The sequence below is a fragment of the Argentina silus genome (genome assembly GCF_951799395.1).
Source record: "Argentina silus genome assembly, chromosome: 17".
In the NCBI taxonomy this organism is placed as follows: Eukaryota; Metazoa; Chordata; class Actinopteri; order Argentiniformes; family Argentinidae; genus Argentina; species Argentina silus.
The window spans coordinates 13,976,411-13,997,432 of NC_139671.1; the positions used below are offsets into that span (position 1 = coordinate 13,976,411).

Here is a 21,022-nt window from a genome sequence, read left to right on the forward strand (position 1 = left end):
TATAAACTGGACTCTTACAGAATTATATATGGATCAGATGAGTTTGAGTCAAAAGCGATGTCTTAGCAAATGTTGATGGTTCTTTTCTCCAGCCATACACCTGCAGATAGGCCACTTTGAGCTGTATGAATAAAGAGCCATCAACATTTGCATCCATATTCTAGAAGTGTTGCAGAGTAGAGTGATACCAGAGATCAATTGAAATCTTTGAAAAATAGTTTTGTACAGTCCATTATATGTGTCCTGCACACTGCATGAATGGCACTTTGAGCTGTATGGCGCCAGTAAAGAGCCAGTAACATTTGCTAAGACATCGCTTTAGACTCAAACTCACCTGATCTGCATTCTAGAAATGTTGCTGAGTAGAGTGGTACCAGAGATTAATTGAAATCTTTGAAAAATAGTTTTGTACAGTCCTTTATTCTGGGGCAACACTACTTCATCAGGGTAATTAGGATATAAGAACAATTACAAACCCTTCCGGGGCAATACTATACCAAATATTATATGGTGATGATTGATACATATTTTATTAAGATAATTAGCATATTGTTTGTGGTTCCTTGATCCCTATTTTCCATGTTTCAATGCTAAATACAGTTTAACTTGGGCGCTCTTATTTTGAAGAAATTCTCATTTACCAACATTACATTACTGGTCATTACATTGACCAGTAGGTGTGCGGAATTCCAGTATTAGAGCTCAGAGAACACAGATGTAGCGATCAAGGGGTAAACTGGCTCAACTTGCTCCGTAGCTCAGTGGTAAGAGAACTGGTCTTGTGAGCTCCGACGTGAAATATCCAAAGGGTTGCTGCTTGTACAATATGCAAATGAAATCCGGAGTGCCATGTTTGGAGTGTTCCACTGTGGCTTCGTGTAATGACGGGTATAAAGTTTCATTTTATTATAATGTGGAATGTGGCCCCATGCATACATCATGCAAAATCAATTTGAAGTGAATGACAGAAGCATGTGAAACCATGTGAAGATAATTGCCATGTGAAGATAATCTATAGCCCACATACTGTACATGCACTCCCCTGGTGACCCACTTCACACAATGAGTACACATGTTTCAAATGTTCAGTAACATGAAAGCTTAAGAAACAGAGAATACATTTCCCTTAGCTGAGTATTCTCAACAGGCTATAATACAAATCAATGTCTGATAAAATGTCACTGACAGGCACTATGCATAAAAATAAAGGTCAGTAAGTTGATCATACAAAATATTTGTTTCATAAAAAGCAAATCTCATCTTTCATAACATAATCAAAAACAAAATAATAGACATGAACTTTGTATAAAACAATGATTAACTGTTAGGACATTGTTTCGTTAAGTCTGACCGAGTAGTTCTATCCAAGTTGTTGAAAGACAGGTGATAATCATCACTTCACATTCATGTTGGGGTCTGTTTGCGGGGTCTGTTTGCGGTGTCGAATGGTGCAGACCACCCCACTCTTTGGTCTCAGAGTCCCAGTGTCCAGGAGGTCGAAGGACTGGCCAGGAACCAGACTGAAGTCAAACCTCTGCACCAGTTTGGCCATCACAACCTTAGCCTCCATCTGCAAACATACAGCCATCAACACGGTTGTCAAATGTTGCACTAGAGACTTTGGATAGATGAGATACAGTACATATCTCATCAATAATGATTGTTGCAAATGTGCGTGCTTGCGTGTGTGCGTGCGTGCGTGCGTTCACTTGTGCAAAGTTCTTTCCCAGGCAGGAGCGTGGGCCCAGGGCAAAAGGGTAGTAGCAGTAATAGGGCCTTCATGAGAAAACAAAACACAACATCCAACATCTCCATCAAACGTCATATATATTGATCCATCATACTGGGGTAATGTAGCCTACAGTAAGTGTTTGGTAGATGATGCATACATTCCATACTTACTTGGCAGCATCTGGATGAAACCTCTCTGGATCAAACCTCAGTGGATCCTCAAAGTATTTATCCATCCTTCCAGCGACATATGAACTGAACTGTGACAAGACAATTAATTGACTACTGATTACTTTTAGACTTAAAATGAATGGGGATTTTTCCTCTGATTTCGAGGCGACTCACAAAGACTGCGACTCCGGCAGGGATGGGGACGCCGGCTATGACCGTGTCTTCTGGCAAGAAGCGAGACGTTCCTGGAGCTGTGGGGTAGAGTCTCAGTGTCTCCTTCAACACCTGATTGGGGGGGGGGGGTTGATATTTTCACAAACAGAAAAGTGACTTGAAATCAAAAGATAGTGTAAACATTGCGCAGGGGGAGAATAGTTTTTCCCAATCGTTTAAACACGTTTCCTGAAACTATAGCTCAATTTCTTGAAACTCTAAAGACAAAACTGAAAAGAGTTTTTGTCAAAACTCTGGTCTCTCTTCTCAAAACTGATTCTTTCCACCAAAACGATACACACAGCTATCATATGAATATCTCTTACAGAGCATCAATTAAACACTGGTGTGATCAACTTAAAACACAACCATCAAAATGTTGTTTATATATGAGGCCATGTTACATATTCAAAGGTATACAATTGTGTAGAAATCGTTTCCTTTTTCTCCTTTTTTAAAGTTTAGTAAACTTGACTGCAACATTGTTAGAATTCTGAGAATACACAAATGTTACCTATTTTGGCAAAACTCACAGTAATTGCACTGATAAGTAAAATGAAAAACACTACAGTAAGAAAATGTTGAGATTGTCTTCCTGGGATGTAATGATGAAATCAGTGCACAAATACAAAAAGGTAACAAAGGAGATATTTATGTTACTGTAATACAGTAAAATGTTAAGATGACTGGCCCATAAAAAATAAAAATATAAAATGCGGTGAAACAGATCTACATGTAAATCAGTCCGCATCCCGTCTCTGATTTTGATCAGGCCAGAGGACCTCATCTACATCACCTGCAATGTTCTCCCTGGCCAAGCAGCAGGGGAAAAAGTGTCTGTGAAAAGTATACATGTACAGTATGGGCTACACATATTTCATAAATGTAAGACAAAACAACATTACACTGTGCATTTCTCTAAGCACTGTAGATATCTATAGAAACCATAAAGTTACATTACTGTAATTACTGTAGAGAGTATAGAAGACTGAAGTGATTACTCACCTATTCTCAACTCTAAATGCCCAGATAACTGAGGTTACCGTGAAGCGGCTTAAATTAGGCTGGACTCGCTGCCCAGCTTCGGTCATTGTTAGGCCATAATTGAGTACATGGTCAACCAAAATTGCACGGATTTCATGAGACATATAACATCTCACTTCCTCTTCGTGAGGTTGAACAGGTGAGAAGTGAGAGAGACCAATTGGTAATTAGGGTGTGGCATTTTAAAGGTCAGTGTTTTCCAGGTGAATAAAGTGTGCTAAATGATGTGATTTGTGCTTAGAGTTTTGCAGTCTGGAGTCTTGCTGTTGATACATAAGCTTCAAGTTTTCAGACTTGTGGGCATAGTTCCATTTTTTGTGTGTATACAATGGAGAAAAATTTTAACTACCAATATGAAGCATCGGTCTGAAAATATAGCCTTTATTCAACCAGTCAGGAGACTAAACAGGGAGATAGGTCTGTTTATATGGCAATGTAGACCTCTTCTGCAAAAATGCTGCATTATCTTTGCGAGAGGTCTAAGACAACTAGATGGTGTTGGACAATGAATGACACCTAAACTAAAATAGACAGGTGATTATTACCTGAGATAAGTAGGTCATTTTCCCCAGGTCGTCATAGCTGATGTCCTTCTTCATCCCAATGACCTCGTCCACCTCCTCCCTGACCCTGGAGAAGTTAAACATCTCAGAAACCAATAACCTGTATGATGATGAAAGTGATCAATTGTTGAAGAAAATAAATAATGTATACGCTTTTGCTTACTTTGCCATTATCTCTGGCAGTCGACTGAGCTCCATAATGGCAAAAGCTAGTTGATTGGCTGTTGTCTCTTGCCCTATAAAAAGAAAACAACAATAATTTGCATAGCTGTTGCACTGTTTCAGTTGTGTGGAGTGTTACTTATCAAGAAGGATTTATTTCAAAACACAAATGGCTAATTCAAGGGAGACCCACCCGCAATAAAGAATGTCACAAAGTTGTCCAGCATAAGCTCTTCATCCTCTTTATCCATGTTTTCCTCTGAAAAAAATCATATACATGTGTTACAACAAGATGGTAGTGACTGTTCATCAATAACTTGCCAATCTTGATGATGTGTCCAACTGTTATGAATGAGTGAAGATATGACTCAGCTCTATATTGCATTGGGAGAGCTTCTAGCATGGTAATTGTTCTCCAACCTTTTCCAGCTGTCTTGACGATCTGGGTGAGGATGTCTTTAGGAACGTCCTCTCCGTTTTGGACGGCCCTCTTCCTCTCCTTGATCCACTTATCACCAGTAGTGCGCAGTAGCTGACACGCCTCCCTCACCTCCTTGATGAACTTCCAGTTCTTCGGGTAGAACTGGAAATGACCAATTATACCATCAAGCCCTCAATGTGCCACAGGTGGTGACCATATTACTCATTCAACATCATTACAGATATAATCACCATTTTACCTGGAAAAAGTCATCCCTAAGATTGTACGTCATCCCTTTAAGAACAGTCCCTATGGCCTTAGGAAAAGGGGAGTCAGTCTGTTGAGCCAAATTCAAATCCACTCCAAATGCCGCCTGCGTACAATTGAGGTAGAAATTAGGACAGGTTACCAATATCCAATTTGCTTATGGAAGACAGGCACTAATGAAGTAAAATAGGAAATCGCATTTCCCACAATGGCAGTTGTAAAACGTTCTTGAGTTTTCCTCAATGATTTTATTTGATGATGGATTCAAATCTGTGTCTTCTATTGTATTTTGGAGTTGTAAAATACAGTAAATCAATCAATGTGGGTGGTGATTGTAGGGTACCAGGACCCTGACCTTGACAATGACATCCAAGGTCACAGAGGTGACCAGAGTAAGCATGGTAGCAGGCGTGTTGCTGTCTGCAAAGTCCCCCAGCCTGTCCATCAGTGTCTCCACCGTGTCATTGAAGGTCCCCATCAGACCCCTCAGGTACCTGCCAAACACAGCGTGATCAATGTATTGATGCAAATGTATAAGCTGAGGCCATCATGAGGGGGGGGGGGGGCAGAGTGAAACACATTTGTTGTGTTTTAGTTGTGACTTACAAACTGCTGAAGGCAGGGTCCATGATTCTGCGCTGTTTGTACCACTGTTCATGATCCATTGCTGTGACCAGGCCACTTCCTAGAAACCTACAGAGAAGGGTAATAGGAGTTTGTACCTCCCGCTGTGATCATAGGGAGATCACTTATATCAACCAGCATAGGTAATAGCACACAACAACACATTCAGGAGGAATCACCTCTTTCCAAACAAGTAGAATAGACGCTTGTAGACCATTGAGTCTTTAGGGTATTTCGGGGACATCAGGATCTCCTGTGGTGACAATGCATAGTGTGCACATTGCATGTAAGAGAGAGATAAAGATGCTGTATTGTCTTATATCACTTTAACTGACTTTTTAAGGGTTCTAATGAGCAAAGTTGTTCTGAAAAGCAATAATGCTGCATGTTGAGTGAGAGGCAGTCTTATACATTGCCTTTGCTCTATGTATTGCTCAATTGATTGTGTCATGGTGAAGCATACTGCATGTTGATCCACAAGCCAGGTGTGGAGAGGTTGGGAATAGACAGCTTTACCTTTGTGGCTTCCGGATCATTGACACACAGAAAAACTACGTGTAGGCCGTTCATCCTGTAGACAGGTCCATATATCTCAGCCCTGTGAAAGATCACATTATCAGGACATTCACAGAGGTGAGGTGGCCAGACATCAAATTAATATTATCAATATAATATTATCTTTAAAAAATAATCATTATTCATCTGAGTTTGCTGTGTGTGTATGTGTGTGTGTGTGTGTGTGTGTGTGTGTGTGTGTGCTTGCAGTAGCGGACTGGCCATCTGGAGCACCTCGGCCGGTGGAACATTGACATGGACCGGTGAGCGACGCGATCTGTGGCCTTCGCGCAGGTCTGCCCGCACCTGACCGCACATGTTGCCCCATTCCGTCCCTGCGTGTTTGCGTGTCCGCTGAGAGATTGTGGATGTTTCGAGGGGTGTGCATGCCCAACAGCGCCCACAAAAACTCACCATTCCAGGAATTTGTCGTGTACAATTCGATCATTTGCCATTTCTCTCAGAATCGTTCGTGTGTGTCCAAATAGAAAACTATGTGGAAAGATGTGAGACAGTTAAAATAGGCCTCATTGTTTAGCCATTCCTTTATCATTGGGATATCTTCATATTGAAATATGTCACTCAGAATTGTTATTGGCAATAAACCTAATGTTGCTTTGGCTGTTAATCCTACTTAGTTAAGTTAACCACACAAATTAAATAAATACATTGAATTGAATATATTCACCTGTCCCTTGGCGGCCCAGGTATATGATCATATTTCCAATGAATATATTTCACATACAGACAAAACCCGGCAAATGCGATACAAATAAGAACAAACAGGTATGCAAACACATAAGCAATCCAACTTCCAATCAAATGAAACATTGCCATGTTGCTTGATTTTTAACTTCACAAAGGCGAGAGACCAGATTGTCTTGATGAAACACTGATTGTATCGCATGAACTTTCTGGGATCTTGTGCAGTACTAAAGGTCCGAACTTGTGATCTTACGGATCTGTTCTCGTTGAATGACTTCCTGTTTTTTTTTCAAAACAAAAGCGTGAGTTAAAAAATGAATGGATAATATTTGTTCTTGTTTTTGGTGAAATAAGGACAAATTACCCAACAGAAAATAGATATAATTTAGTCATTTTGATCTTGAAAATGTACATACTGGTGAAATTACATGCCTATTATATTTGTATAAACTGGACTGTACATAACTATATATGGATCAGGTGAGTTTGAGTCTAAAGCGATGTCTTAGCAAATGTTGATGGTTCTTTTCTCCAGCCATACGTATGAGTAAAGAGCCATCAACATTTGCATCCATATTCTAGAAGTGTTGCAGAGTAGAGTGATACCAGAGATCAATTGAAATCTTTGAAAAATAGTTTTGTACAGTCCATTATATGTGTCCTGCACACTGCATGAATGGCACTTTGAGCTATATGGCGCCAGTAAAGAGCCAGTAACATTTGCTAAGACATCGCTTTAGACTCAAACTCACCTGATCTGCATTCTAGAAATGTTGCTGAGTAGAGTGGTACCGAAAAATAGTTGTGTACAGTCCTTTATTCTGGGGCAACACTATTTCATCAGGGTAATTAGGATATAAGAATAATTACAAACCCTTCTGGGGAAATACTATACCAAATATTATATGGTGATGATTGATATATATTTTATTAAGATAATTAGCATATTGTTTGTGGTTCCTTGATCCCTATTTTCCATGTTTCAATGCTAAATACAGTTTAACTTGGGCGCTCTTATTTTGAAGAAATTCTCATTTACCAACATTTACATTGACCAGAAGTAGGTGTGCGGAGTTCCACTATTAGAGCTCAGAAAACACAGATGTAGGGATCTGGGTCAAGGGGTAACCTGGCTCAACTTGCTCCGTAATGGTGGAAAAATAAACCCATAATAATTGTTTGATTTAAAATCCAAACTGTTGGAGTGTAGAGCTAAAAGAAGACAATATGCTCCCTCTTTCCAATACTTATATAGGGCACTGTACAACCAAGTTCAGAGCCAAACCAGGAAAAAAAATATCCCTGTAACCATGTACCATGATAATGTAAAAAGAGAAAATGAAAATGTAATTGAATGTAAACCCTATTGCATTTTTAATTGTAATGCAATAATTTTCATTTTATTATAATGTGGAATGTGGCCCCATGCATACATCATGCAAAATCAACTTGAAGTGAATGACAGAAGCATGTGAAACCATGTGAAGATAATTGCCATGTGAAGATAATCATATCTAAAGCCCACATACTGTACATGCACTCCCCTGGTGACCCACTTCACACAATGAGTACACATGTTTCAAATGTTCAGTAACATGAAAGCTTAAGAAACAGAGAATACATTTCCCTTAGCTGAGTATTCTCAACAGGCTATAATACAAATCAGAGTTACATTCTGAATTGACACGCAAGAAGGTAAGTGCTAGGACATCCAAAATTGAGATTGCTTTGAAGGTGATCAGTGCCACCCTGTGTTCAAATGTAGGTTGTTGTGTGCCTGATAAAATGTCACTCTGACAGGCACTGTGCATAAAAATATTGATCATACAAAATCTTTGTTTAATAAAATGCAAATCTCATCTTTCATAACATAATCAAAAACAAGATAATAGACATGAACTTTGTATAAAACACTGATTAACTGTTAGGACATTGTTATGTTAAAGTCTGACCGAGTAGTTCTATCCCAGTTGTTGAAAGACAGGTGATAATCATCACTTCACATTCATGTTGGGGTCTGTTTGCGGTGTCGAATGGTGCAGACCACCCCACTCTTTGGTCTCAGAGTCCCAGTGTCCAGGATGTCGAAGGACTGGCCAGGAACCAGACTGAAGTCAAACCTCTGCACCAGTTTGGCCATCACAACCTTAGCCTCCATCTGCAAACATACAGCCATCAACACGGTTGTCAAATGTTACACTACAGACTTTGGATAGATGAGATACAGTACATATCTCATGATTGTTGCGAATGTGCGTGCTTGCGTGTGTGTGTGCGTGCGTGTGTTCACCTGTGCAAAGTTCTGTCCCAGACAGGAGCGTGGGCCCAGGGCAAAAGGGTAGTAGCAGTAATAGGGCCTTCAAGAGAAAACAAAACACAACATCCAACATCTCCATCAAACGTCATATATATTGATCCATCATACTGGGGTAATGTAGCCTACAGTAAGTGTTTGGTAGATGATGCATACATTCCATACTTACTTGGCAGCATCTGGATGAAACCTCTCTGGATCAAACCTCAGTGGATCCTCAAAGTATTTATCCATCCTTCCAGTGACATATGTATTGAACTATGAGAGGACAATTCATTTACCTTTATTTTTGACCTTATATTAGTGACTTTTAAAATGAATGAATTTCTGCCATTTATTTTCAGTCTGAAATGTATGTACAGATATATTTCAGGTACATATACAGTATGAGAGCATGCTTATGTTCTCTATACTAACACTAATAAAGATAACAAATCAAAATAAACAACTCTGATTATGAGGCCACTCACAACAGCTGCGACTCCGCCAGGGATGGGGACGCCGGCGATGACCATGTCTTCTGGCAAGAAGCGAGACGTTCCTGGAGCCGTGGGGTACATTCTCAATGTCTCCTTTAACACCTGATGGGGGGGGGGGGGGGGGGGCGTAATAGAAAAGTGATATGAAATCAAAAGAAAAGTGTAGACATTGTGCAGGGGGAGAATATATTTCTGAACTTGCATAGATGAGTTATCATCAGGACGACTTTGGTGAGTGAACATCTGAAATCAACCCGGGATAACCTGAACTGGCAGTATACTCCTGAAACAACACAACACACGCATATACAGTATGCTGTCAGATTAGAATTAGTGTTGTATTTATAGAGAGTCTTTGATTCAAGGTCTCAAGGAGATTTAAATTGTATGGGGGAAACTCCCCATCACCTGCCAATCGTCTGAGTGGTCATTTAGCTTTTATTCAACCAGTCAGGAGACAAAACAAAGTGATTGTTTAAAGAACAATCTGGACCTCTACTGCTCAAATGCTGCATAATCTTTGCTCTAGATCGAAGACAATTATAATGGCCGTTGGCAACTTGACGTCAGTTTCAATTACACCTCAACTATAATGGGCAGGTGATATTTACCTGAGATAAGTAGGTCATTTTCCCCAGGTCGTCATAGCTGATGTCCTTCTTCATCCCAATGACCTCATCCAACTCCTCCCTGACCCTTGGGAAGTTAAACATCTCTGAAACCAATTACCTTTGTGATGATGATAGTTACCAAAGAAAAGAAAAAAATGTTGAAAACAAGTGTTGAAGAAAATAAATAATGTATACTCTCTGGTTTACTTTGTCATTATCTCTGGCAGTCGACTGAGCTCCATAATGGCAAAAGCTAGTTGATTGGCTGTTGTCTCTTGCCCTATAAAAGAAAACAACAATACAACAACCTAGCTGTTGTATAGTTTCGGGTGTGTGGAGTGTTACTTATCAAGAAGGATTTATTTCAAAACAAATATGGCTAATTCAAGGGAGTACCCGCGATAAAGAACGTCACAAAGTTGTCCAGCATAACCTCTTCATCCTCTTTATCCATGTTTTCCTCTGAAATTAATTATATACACGTGTTACAACAAGATGGTAGTGACTGTTCATCAATAACTTGCCAAACTTGATGTGTGCAACTGTTATGAATTAGTTATGAATGACTCAGCTCTACATGGCATTGGGAGAGCTTCTAGCATGGTAATTGTTCTCCAACCTTTTCCAGCTGTCTTGAGGATCTGGGTGAGGATGTCTTTAGGAACGTCCTCTCCGTTTTGGACGGCCCTCTTCCTCTCCTTGATCCACTTATCACCAGTAGTGCGCAGTAGCTGACACGCCTCCCTCACCTCCTTGATGAACTTCCAGTTCTTCGGGTAGAACTGGAAATGACCAATTATACCATCAAGCCCTCAATGTGCCACAGGAGGTGACCATATTACTCATTCAACATCATTACAGATATAATCACCATTTTACCTGGAAAAAGGCATCCCTGACATAGTGGAACATGCCTTTCAGACACATCTCTATGGCGTTAGGAAAAGGGGAGTCAGTCTGTTGAGCCAAATTCAAATCCACTCCAAATGCCGCCTGCATACAATTGAGGTAGAGAAGAGGACAGGTTACCAATATCTAATTTACCAATGGAAGTAAGGACTGTCTTGTGTTGTACACAGTGGTTTGAATCTACAATGAATCCATATATGGATTCATTCAATCCTACAATGAATCTACATACTGTAAATTGTATTTTTGAATTGTCAAATAAAGTCAACCAATCAATCACATCAATCACTCAATCATCAAAGTGGGTGGTAATTGCAGGGTAACAGGACCCTGACCTTGACAATGACATCCAAGGTCACAGAGTTAATCAGAGGATGCATGGTAGTGGGCGTGTTGCCGTCTGCCAAGTCCTCAAGTCTGTCCATCAGTGTCTCTGCCGTCTCATTGAAGGTCCCCATCAGACCCCTCAGGTACCTGCCAAACACAGAATGGTTGAGTGACTGATACTAAGATTCTACTGTGTAAGCTTAGGACAGTCTTAGGGGGGCAATGTGAGACACTTTAGATTTTGGTGAGAATTGTATGTATTCATCTTTGAGCCTAGAATCACTAGAGTTTGACTTACGGATGGAGTAATGGAGTTACTTACAAACTGCTGAAGGCAGGGTCCATGATTCTGCGCTGTTTGTACCAATGTTCGTGATCCATTGCCGTGATAAGGCCACTTCCCAGAAACCTACAGAGAAAAAAAAGACGTTTTTTTCCCCTTGCTACTGGGATCATGATGAGATTACTCATGTTAACCTGCATAAGTAGGCAGTGGTGACAATTTAATTAATTCACTAGGGGAACCTGGGTGGGTCCAGAGACAAATAAAAGGCTAAAGTAAAAGTATTGTTCAGGTGGGTTCCCCCCATGTCCATCACTGTACAGTAGGTACACCAACACAATTCAGAAGGAATCACCTCTGTCCAAACAAGTAGAATAGACGTTTGTAGACCAATCGGTCTTTAAGGTACTTTGGGGACATCAGGATCTCCTGTGGAGACAATTCATGTGTTTGATTTGTTTTGGAAGTTTCCGGAGCACATTGAATGGAAGAGAGAGAGAAAGGTATGTACCGTATAATAAACGTGAAGAAACTCAATTTCTTCACATACAGTTCTCAATAAAGTGCATTTTGAGCAAGAGGCAGTCTGATACATTTATTGTGCAGTTGATTACACAACAGTGAAGCATATCTGGAAACCAGGTGTGGAGAGGTTGGGGACAGTTTTACCTTTGTGGCTTCCGGATCATCGATACATATCATAACAAAGTGTAGAGTATTGATCCGGTATACCGGTCCATATATCTCAGCCCTGTGAAAGATCACATTATCAGCACTAAACCTAACCCTAACCCTCAGACATGAGGTGGCCAAGCTGCAACCTCTAACTCTGGATTCGAGCCAACTCTCAGACTCAGAAATCATGTGTGTGCGTACGTGCGTGCAAGGGGGGGGCGTTTGGAGGGGTGTGCCTGTCTGCAGAATCATCATGCCCCGCACTATTACAATACCAACACACAGTCTCCCCCACTGAACCTGTACAAGCCAGCCGATGCCTCTCACCATTTCAGGAATGTGTCGTGTGTACATCGACCCTCTGCCATTTCTCTTATAATAATTGGTGCTTGTCCAAACAGAAAACTATGGGAAAGATGAGGGAAGTGAAAAGTAGGCAATTAAATGATGCGTACCTTATGAGTGACCCATGCATTCTCTTACAAATAGGATATCTTTCACAATTAAATACGTCACTCAAATTATTGATGGCAATAAAACACATTTTGCATTAGGTGTTAATGCTATTTAGGTAGGCTAACCACAATTAGATAATTTGAATAATATATAATATATATAATATACTATATATACTATATATGCCATTTAGCTGACGCGTTTATCCAAAGCGATTTACATTGCAGTGAGTGCATACATTTCAATATATATACTCACCTTTCCCTTGGCGGCCCCGGTATATGATCATATTTCCAATGAATATATTTCACATACAGACAATACCCGACAAATGCGATACAAATAAGAACAAACAGGTATGCAAACACATAAGCAATCCAACTTGCAATCAAATGAAACATTGCCATGTTGCTTGATTATGAACTTCACCAAGGCGAGAGACCAGACCGGACCAGACTGTTTTGATGAAACACTATCGCATAAGATTTCCGCCGCGTTCTCTTGCACACCCAAATGTCCTTATCTCTGAATGTGTGGCCAAGGTTCGAGCAGTGGGCAAGGATCGTCGAGTCGCGCAGCTGGCTTCATAGCACAGTGGTTAGGGCACTGGTCTTGTAAAATAATAAGGTATTTAATAACGGAAGCTGGGAATGGGACAAGCAGGGGGAAATGACAAACAAGGTAGGGCAGGTCAGGCAGGTAGTGCGGGCAGGCAGGTTGACAGGCGGACAGGTAGACAGGTGAATAACCGGGTAGGGTTTCTGGGGAATAAAGGAAAGACTGTTAAAAACAGAGAACAAACACGAGGACTAGTATTTAGAGGACTGAATCCTCGCTGGGGTCTGGACTAGGAAAACGTTTCAGCCTTCACTATATTTGACACTCTTTCACTTCAGTGAGAGCCAGTAATGAGAGCCAGTCTAAAAAGTGACTAACCTCTAACTAACTAAGTCGGCCTGCTAGTACGAGAGTTCACCAATTGGGGCAAATGCCCTTGGTGTCCAAGACCCAATTGAGTGGCCAATCTAGTTCATCAGTGTTTGTACAGTGACTGGTGTGTACATAGACATTCATTATCAGAAAATATAGAACTTCGGGAGAAAAAACAGAGTTTGCTCAAACTTCCAGTGTAATCAAATGAGAAAAAGAGCAGCATCACAGCGTGAATATGTCAGGGGCTCCAATACAGTCTAGGTCTAAGTGATGTATCATAAATATTTGGTATGCACTTTGCACTCAATAAAACCTAGTCATGCATGGCCAATTAAATGGAGTTAAATGAGAGGTGAATTAGAGTTTTGTATCTCTAAACTTCGAATACTGTTACAGTTATGCCAAAATTACAGCCTATGCCGCCTCTCTCACTCAAATCTGCTTCAGTGGGGAGGGAATTCCTCCATGACTAAAAATAGGCTCATCGGTCTCGGATCATTGATACGGGATCATTGGTAGAAATTGCGTAGCGGTGAAGGCTGGGTAAAAGTGGGAGGCGACGGATAGGCCTATCCAAACGACGCACAAGTTCAAAATAGCATTCCGACGCGGTGGATGAGGCAGCCGACCGACGCACATGAACATTGTAAATCAAAGATGTGAGGGGTTGAACATTCCTCCATCGTGCATTACTCTGAAGACGTTCGTATCTCTTCATTGAATTTGTTGTGCAGTGCCATGATGAGTGTGTGAAGAGGAGTCGAGAGGCGTAGACTATGGCCCATCTGTTGGCTAGACATGGAGGTTGATGACCGTGATTTATTTGGAGGGGATAACAGTTTCTCAGTTTGTGATTCTTCCAATGGATAAAGTTGATCACTTCTGAAGTCTTGATACGTTCGATAAATACCATGAATTGGTCCAGAAGAGAGCGTCTTTCATTTCAATCAAGTCATTATGTAGAACGAAAAACATTGAATGTGTTATCCACTATGTTACCATAGATATTGTAGAGAGATGGCTCACATCCAGGAACCACTTCGGTCCAAACCAGAAAAGACGCACAAAGATAAGAGGTCTTCTTTGCGGGTACTTAAATGACATGAAGAACAGGTGGTGGCAGGGGTGGGTGGTTAAGTTTTAGGATGTATTTCAGAATATTAGTTTTAATCTGTATACTTTTTCTTTGCCGAATACTCTCGTGATTCTTGTCAGTTAACTGTGATTCACTGTGACCTGTGATCTGTTCACCAAGAGCACATTCTCACCTCGTCTCCCCGCAGCAGCATGGCACCCAGAGAACAAGGTCCACTGCTGAGCGCAGGTCATATACAATCACACGTGATTGATTTGATTCGATGATCAAATTTAAAGTCCAATCCGGTGCCTGGTGTTAGATGGTTTAATTCAACCATGGGAACTGAGTCTACGATGATAAGGGTCGACTGATACTATGGACGCATCTTCTCCATAGTCTCAAGTGGCTTCCCATTCCTTGTCTCTTTTTATTTTTCATACTGTAGCTTGAAAAGCAAAAGCAAATCCCCAAGATGGCTTCAACTATACCCCTTATAATAAGTCTTTTATGTTTTCAGATCAGTGCAGATTAAGGTGACGAGCGTAGAAGAGGACACTGCTTCAGACGATTGGGACGCAGCCCATGACTCAGTGATGTATATTGAAGAATGTTGAACAGCAGGGGGCACTGTGAGCCCGGTCTTGAAATTGATGCGGTCATCCTGAGGGCCTCCTCTACATTGTCTTTCCCCAACCAACCTATCCCGAAAGACTTTATTATAGTAAAATGTCTTTGACATGATTTGTTGTTGATATTATTGTTGTAAACTGGATTGACTCTATTGATATTCAATGTAGTATTTCACATTTCAGAGAGATTATACCATACTGACTAGATACTGTATTGAAATCCAAATTGGCAATCTTTCTCCTACACTTGTGGCACAAACTACAAACTCTAGTGCTGTATCACAATATACATGTACATATTGTATCCAATAACTCGCGAGTCCAAAAAAAAAAAAAAGGAGCAATCATATTTCTGGCCTATGCCTTGGCCCTGTGTAAGCGCTGGAGGCGAGGGGCTGTTTGATGTTGTTATGGCTGGCTGTCTGCCTTCTCAGTAGCTCTGCAGCTCCAGGTCAGCCTTGTGTCGCAGGGAGCAGGGTATAATGTGTTGGCTGCTCCTGTGATTACGAGAAAGAGAGGAGAGATAGAGAGAGAGGAGAGAGAGGGGAGAGAGAGAGGGGGGGGAGAGGGGAGATAGAGGAGAGAGAGAGAGAGAGAGAGAGAGTGAGAGAATTAAGACTTCCACTGGACATGACAACGAAACAAGGTTTTGGAGTCTCATTCCACAAAGGAATGCCATATTTCGGGGGACTTTTCTGAGGATATTGCTTGCCCATGTTGGGTTCAAATCAAGGCCTAAGCTGCTTCTGAATATTGTTGTTTTGGTCACTCACAACAAAAGGGCAAGGCAGTGATGTCATTACAACTACAACTGCCCCACGATACAAACATAAGCAACTACAAAAGTAGGCCTGCAACATTTTGACATGCTTACATTTTGTAATATGAACCCATGTCAGGTAAGATGAGGTTTATTAAGGATGAAATGAGAGAGAACAGCTCATAAAGCTATTAGCTATTTTCCCTAAAGGTGAGCCTCTCGACCTCCACAGTTCACAGATGTTTATCCATGCCCTGAATGGAGGCTGGAATTGGAGATTAGCTAGATTGAGACAAGGCCCTTCTCTGTGTGTGTGTGTGTGTGTGTGTGTGTGTGTGTGTGTGTGTGTGTGGCGCATGTGTGCAACTGCATACTCGCGAGTGCATACTTGCATGTGTGTGTGTGTGTGTGTGTGTGTGTGTGTGTGTGTGTGTGTGTGTGTGTGTGTGCGTGCGTGCGCATGTGTGCAACTGCATACTCGCGAGTGCATACTTGCATGTGTGTGTGTGTGTGTGTGTGTGTGTGTGCGTGCGTGCGTGCGCATGTGTGCAACTGCATACTCGCGAGTGCATCCTTGCATGTGTGTGTGTGTGTGTGTGTGTGTGTGTGTGTGTGTGTATGGGCCTGTGTATCACTCTCACATGTGAGTCACAGGGGAGTTGGGGACTCTGTGGGTGGTATAGGGAGAGGTGGAGGACTAGGAGCCGTGCTGCCTTGCCTGTCCAGTGCGGTCGTACACAGAGGAAATCTCATATTCCTGTCAGCCTAGAAGAGTAAACAGGCTTGTAACCACCAAGAGCTGGCAGTCGGCCTGGGCAGCCATGACTAAGACTAAAGAGGAGAAATGGATGCACATCACCTCGTCACACACACACACACACACACACACACACACACACACACACACACACACACACACACACACACACACACACACACACACACACTCTGCGCAGCTTTGTCTCAGATGCCTCAGATCTCATTGTTTTTCCTCCTCTTTCTTTTCATCCTCATTTTTTATTTTACTTTTTGTAGGTCTATACATCTTTGAGAAGATTTGTCATTAGATAATATTGGATGTTACACACATTTTTTTTTTTTTTACATGTTTTTACATACACAGTTGTATATACTGTAACTGCACAATCTATAGATGAGTATTTCTACCCGATGACGGACATCTGTGTTTTTGTGAAATATGGAGATGATATATCGTGAGATGATGTGCGTGTCCTGCCCATGCTGGCAAATGTATTCAGCTCATTGAAAAACACCTCTTTCCTGATCAAGATTTCAGATAACATCAGTCCCGAAAATGTCTCCAGTCTTTTTATGTTATTTTCCTTTAGCTTTTTCTTTGGCTCTGTTCTGTCTACACATCTGTGGATATTTATCTATTATTCTGAACCACAAATGTGGTCAACATCTGTCTGGCAATATTCCATAGAGGGCTCATCTGTAGTCAACTTTCGACTTGCCATAGCAGACAGTAGTACTATAGAGACACACACACCAACCCCTTAGCAGCCAGTCTCATGTGTGTGAATGAATGTTGTGTGTTTCTTAGTTAAGCGTTTCCCGATTTTAATTATACACTCACAAACTAAGTCCTCCCGGTGTCACCTTTGACCCAAGCTTAGGCTGACCTAATGTTCCATAGGAAGCGTATTACTGGTCCTCTGATGTTTTCCCTCTTCTTATACAGGTCAAACAGAGCAAAAAGAAACGCATATGGCGACCTATAGGAATTACTCGAGAATCTAGAAAGCGTATTTAGATTACCTAAGCCTGTGGATTTACGTTACCCCGACCCTTGACCCTGTAATCCCTGTTATTTAATCCCCTTGTAAGAGTATACCGACAGACATGATTTCGTACAGGACAACCCAGAAAAGAGAGAAGGAGAGATTAATGGCCATGATGCCGACTACCATATGTAGAATTAATGGGGAAATAATTCTGAACCAGGGGAGGCTGGTGGAGGTAGAAATCATTCTAGTGAATATAATATAATAAGCAATGGTACCGAAACACACGTGTTTGATACCATTTCTCATTCCATTCCATCCATTACAATGAACCTGTCCTCCGATTTCTCCATCCACCAGCCTCCACTGTAATCTGAACTATGTTTGCCTGCTTGATGCAAATTCGAAGTCCCTGGCTCTCTGTGCACAAAGTGGTCTGGACTGGGCCAGGCAGCTATTATGTGCCCTGCCTCTTCTCCTAGTGAGAGAAAACAACTTGGTTTGAAAACATGTTTTAGGTTAAATATCCTGGTAAAATCCTGTAATTATTCCTAATATTTCCAATATAGATTAGTGCCTGTAATGTCACCGGAATCTGGGTTCAACTGATGAAGTAACTGATGTCATATAGAGTGCACAGTCAAAAGGAAGGATCAAAGCAAGTAGATGTTTGATTCTGTTGACCCGTGGTGTTTTTCACAAAGCTAATTTAACACTGAACACACGCCATCCATGTGTTACTGAAGCTGCTGTGTCAGGGTGCAAAGTAAAATCCTTGTTCCTAGTTCACTCAGAATACACAGTGATGCAGTTATGACTTTTTTGAACTCCTAAATGCACTGTTGAGGAATAAATCTCTCAATAAATCCCCAAAACGTTGGCTGATATGTTCCTCTGAGGCAACAATTTTGGACACGTGAGAAAGAGCCTTTTGAAACTTCATAGTCTTGTTTAAAGTTAACAGTGTTGGTCTATTTCGATTTTCTATTCGAAGAAGATTGTTCAAATTTGAGCTACATAAAGGACCAGTTAAGCCATGTTGTGTTATTCTCCACATTTGCTTACTGTATCTTGATCCTTTGGAGTTGGTGAACTAAGCTAAATGTTCTTCTCATGCCACGATTCCCACTCGTACACACAAAAGACCCTTTGATCCCACGCTTTGTTTGCGTCTAAGATGATAGCAGATAGAGCACTTTGGACAGGAATAAACAACACATAAAATGAAACATTCTGCCGGGTCTAATATGTATGAAGTTACAGGCCTTGGTTTCTGATTGAAAACAGATTGGCTCACATATGTTGAGGGTTTGTGCCCTGTAAGATCAGTGGGCGATGTCTGGATGGTCCTGGTTAAATCACAGCAAGTGGAACAACAAAGACATCAAAACCCATTCAGTTCCTTTCTCCTTGACTGGGCTGGGACCCTAGGAGAAGAGCATCCATCCTTTACTCTGATCCCATTCTTGTGAAAATGTTTATTTTGGTCACAACAAAGCAGGCTCATGCTCACCAAAGTTCACTGGTGTTGCTGTGCTGTGTTGTGAATGGGTAGTGGATTTTCGCTGGGAAAGTGAACTACAGATATAAAAAGGGGTACGAAAAGCATTCTCCCATGGGCATAGCCGAGGAACATATTTTGGTTCAAGGTAGAATCTTTTTTTCGAAGAGTGTAGAGATATAACTAGTATTCTCTAACACAACTGTTATTTAAACATAATAATAATAATAATAATAAAGCTGTTGTTTGATGTGCACAAAGACAGAATAAGAAAGAGTAAGAATAAGGATATTTTGTATAGAATAAGGACACTTCAAATGAGCCAGACAATGAATGCAACGTCTTTATAATATTCCTCATTGTAATTATCACAACATATTTTTTAGCACTGAAGTACAAGATAAAATGATATACAGACACTCGATGCTTGTTGCTGTTGAAGTTGTGTGAGGCAAGTGGTTTCCCTTTTTACGGCTGTCGCCTGTGTGTATATCAGTCCAAGTAGTGCACCATGTGGATTATAGAGTCTGTTCAAAGCTTCAGCAAACTTAAAAAAAAAAAAAAAAAAAACGGACAATAAATACTGTACAAGACCATATGTAATAACTAGTTTAAGAAATCACAAAAAGTTCATGCTTTAACAGAAACTCACATCATGATATATACTTACAAAGAACAATGCAGCTTTTCTGGCAAGTTATCTCTTCACGATAACACTAACATGTATAAACAAATGACAAAACATGAGTACATTTGATATTCATCATACACATAATAACTTGTATATATACTGATGTATTGTTATTGATATATATATATATATATATATATATATATATATATATATATATATATATATATATATATATATATATATATATATATATATATATATATATATATATATACCTTAAATAAAGTGCCTTCCTTTAAAAATGTGATTCAGAAACGTAACACGTGTTCGCATACATTTCAAAATAGAATTCCTGAAAGAGGTTTGGAGCATAAACATGAAGACTTCAAGCCAACAGTTCCCACATCTATGACGCCTCAGCAAATACAACGCAACATATCATATCATAACGACAACAGCTATTCAAATTTTTATTCGATTTATTGACAGTTAAATCGCTTGCCAAAAAACTGCACAAAGAGCATCATATTATAATCTTTATAGTCCCTACTGTATTCATTCACTCTTTATTCATTTTCCACCGGAGATCAAACGTTCTGTGTCCCCTTATATGCACTATTCTCAATTTGAATGCACACTCTGAAGTACTGAACCGGGTCCCAACAGTGCTCCACTGCAGAGGTAAATGGACTAATCTCTAACAACAACGATAACGTGAGTCCCCCTGAGAAAACTGTAGAAACACATCCATGAAGAATAGATTCTCAAACTGTCAGTTACACTGAGCACTGTACGATCAGCTCAGCTTAGTAGATACTATGAAGAGAAGAACAGTCTCCTAATTAAATCGTGTACTATGCACGGTAGTACACGTTCCCAATTGCGTGTCCTGGTTGACGCATTCGAGAGATTTTTGGACGATACGTCAAAAACTGAACATACGCTACATTAGGGGAAGTGAATTTGTTCTTACATGACTTGCGTAAAAAGTTAATCTTCATTAACTTAAAATTGCGTGTTGGTTAGGCAGTATTAGACATTAACGTTGAATGATTAAGGTAAGGGTAAGTTGTCAGGGGAAGGCAGTACACGCAATTGGGACGCATACGATTGTGTATATATGTACACGATTTGAGTAGGAGACCAGTCTGTAAGAGAAACACCAGACCAGTCTGTAAGAGAAACACCACTGTTCTGTTGGCATATTGAAAGGTATGAGCATGAGGTGA

General features: G+C 40.6%; 2 protein-coding genes across 2 annotated transcripts; both read right to left on the reverse strand.

Annotated features, from left to right (window-relative positions):
- Positions 1–516: 516 nt before the first annotated feature.
- On the reverse strand, positions 517–6,594 carry LOC310818163 (cholesterol 24-hydroxylase-like). The gene is made up of 15 exons (XM_083688962.1): positions 6,440–6,594; positions 6,166–6,243; positions 5,713–5,794; positions 5,376–5,449; positions 5,179–5,265; positions 4,928–5,066; positions 4,565–4,678; positions 4,305–4,467; positions 4,078–4,143; positions 3,886–3,958; positions 3,705–3,789; positions 2,077–2,187; positions 1,903–1,991; positions 1,710–1,776; positions 517–1,570 (listed from the first exon to the last, which is right to left on the reverse strand). Exons 1-15 carry the CDS (start codon positions 6,586–6,588, stop codon positions 1,394–1,396), a joined length of 1,554 nt encoding a protein of 517 aa, XP_083545088.1. The 5' UTR covers positions 6,589–6,594; the 3' UTR covers positions 517–1,393.
- Positions 6,595–8,461: 1,867 nt separating this feature from the next.
- LOC310818415 (cholesterol 24-hydroxylase-like) lies at positions 8,462–12,422 on the reverse strand (the record flags this gene model as incomplete). Its single annotated transcript, XM_083689359.1, has 14 exons — positions 8,462–8,614; positions 8,747–8,813; positions 8,940–9,028; positions 9,241–9,351; positions 9,861–9,945; positions 10,068–10,140; positions 10,257–10,322; positions 10,480–10,642; positions 10,740–10,853; positions 11,105–11,243; positions 11,419–11,505; positions 11,735–11,808; positions 12,049–12,130; positions 12,382–12,422. 14 exons carry the CDS (start codon positions 12,420–12,422, stop codon positions 8,462–8,464), a joined length of 1,344 nt encoding a protein of 447 aa, XP_083545485.1.
- Between the last annotated feature and the right edge of the window lie 8,600 nt (positions 12,423–21,022).

Excerpts from the sequence above, each read along its gene's own strand:
- LOC310818163 (XM_083688962.1), bottom strand. The coding sequence starts at position 6,588 with ATGGCAATGTTTCATTTGATTGGAAGTTGGATTGCTTATGTGTTTGCA. Across the intron at positions 5,795-6,165 it reads CACGACAAATTCCTGGAATG|GGCTGAGATATATGGACCTG; the intron begins GTGAGTTTTTGT and ends GATCTTTCACAG. Across the intron at positions 3,790-3,885 it reads CTGCCAGAGATAATGGCAAA|GGTCAGGGAGGAGGTGGACG; the intron begins GTAAGCAAAAGC and ends TAACTTCTCCAG.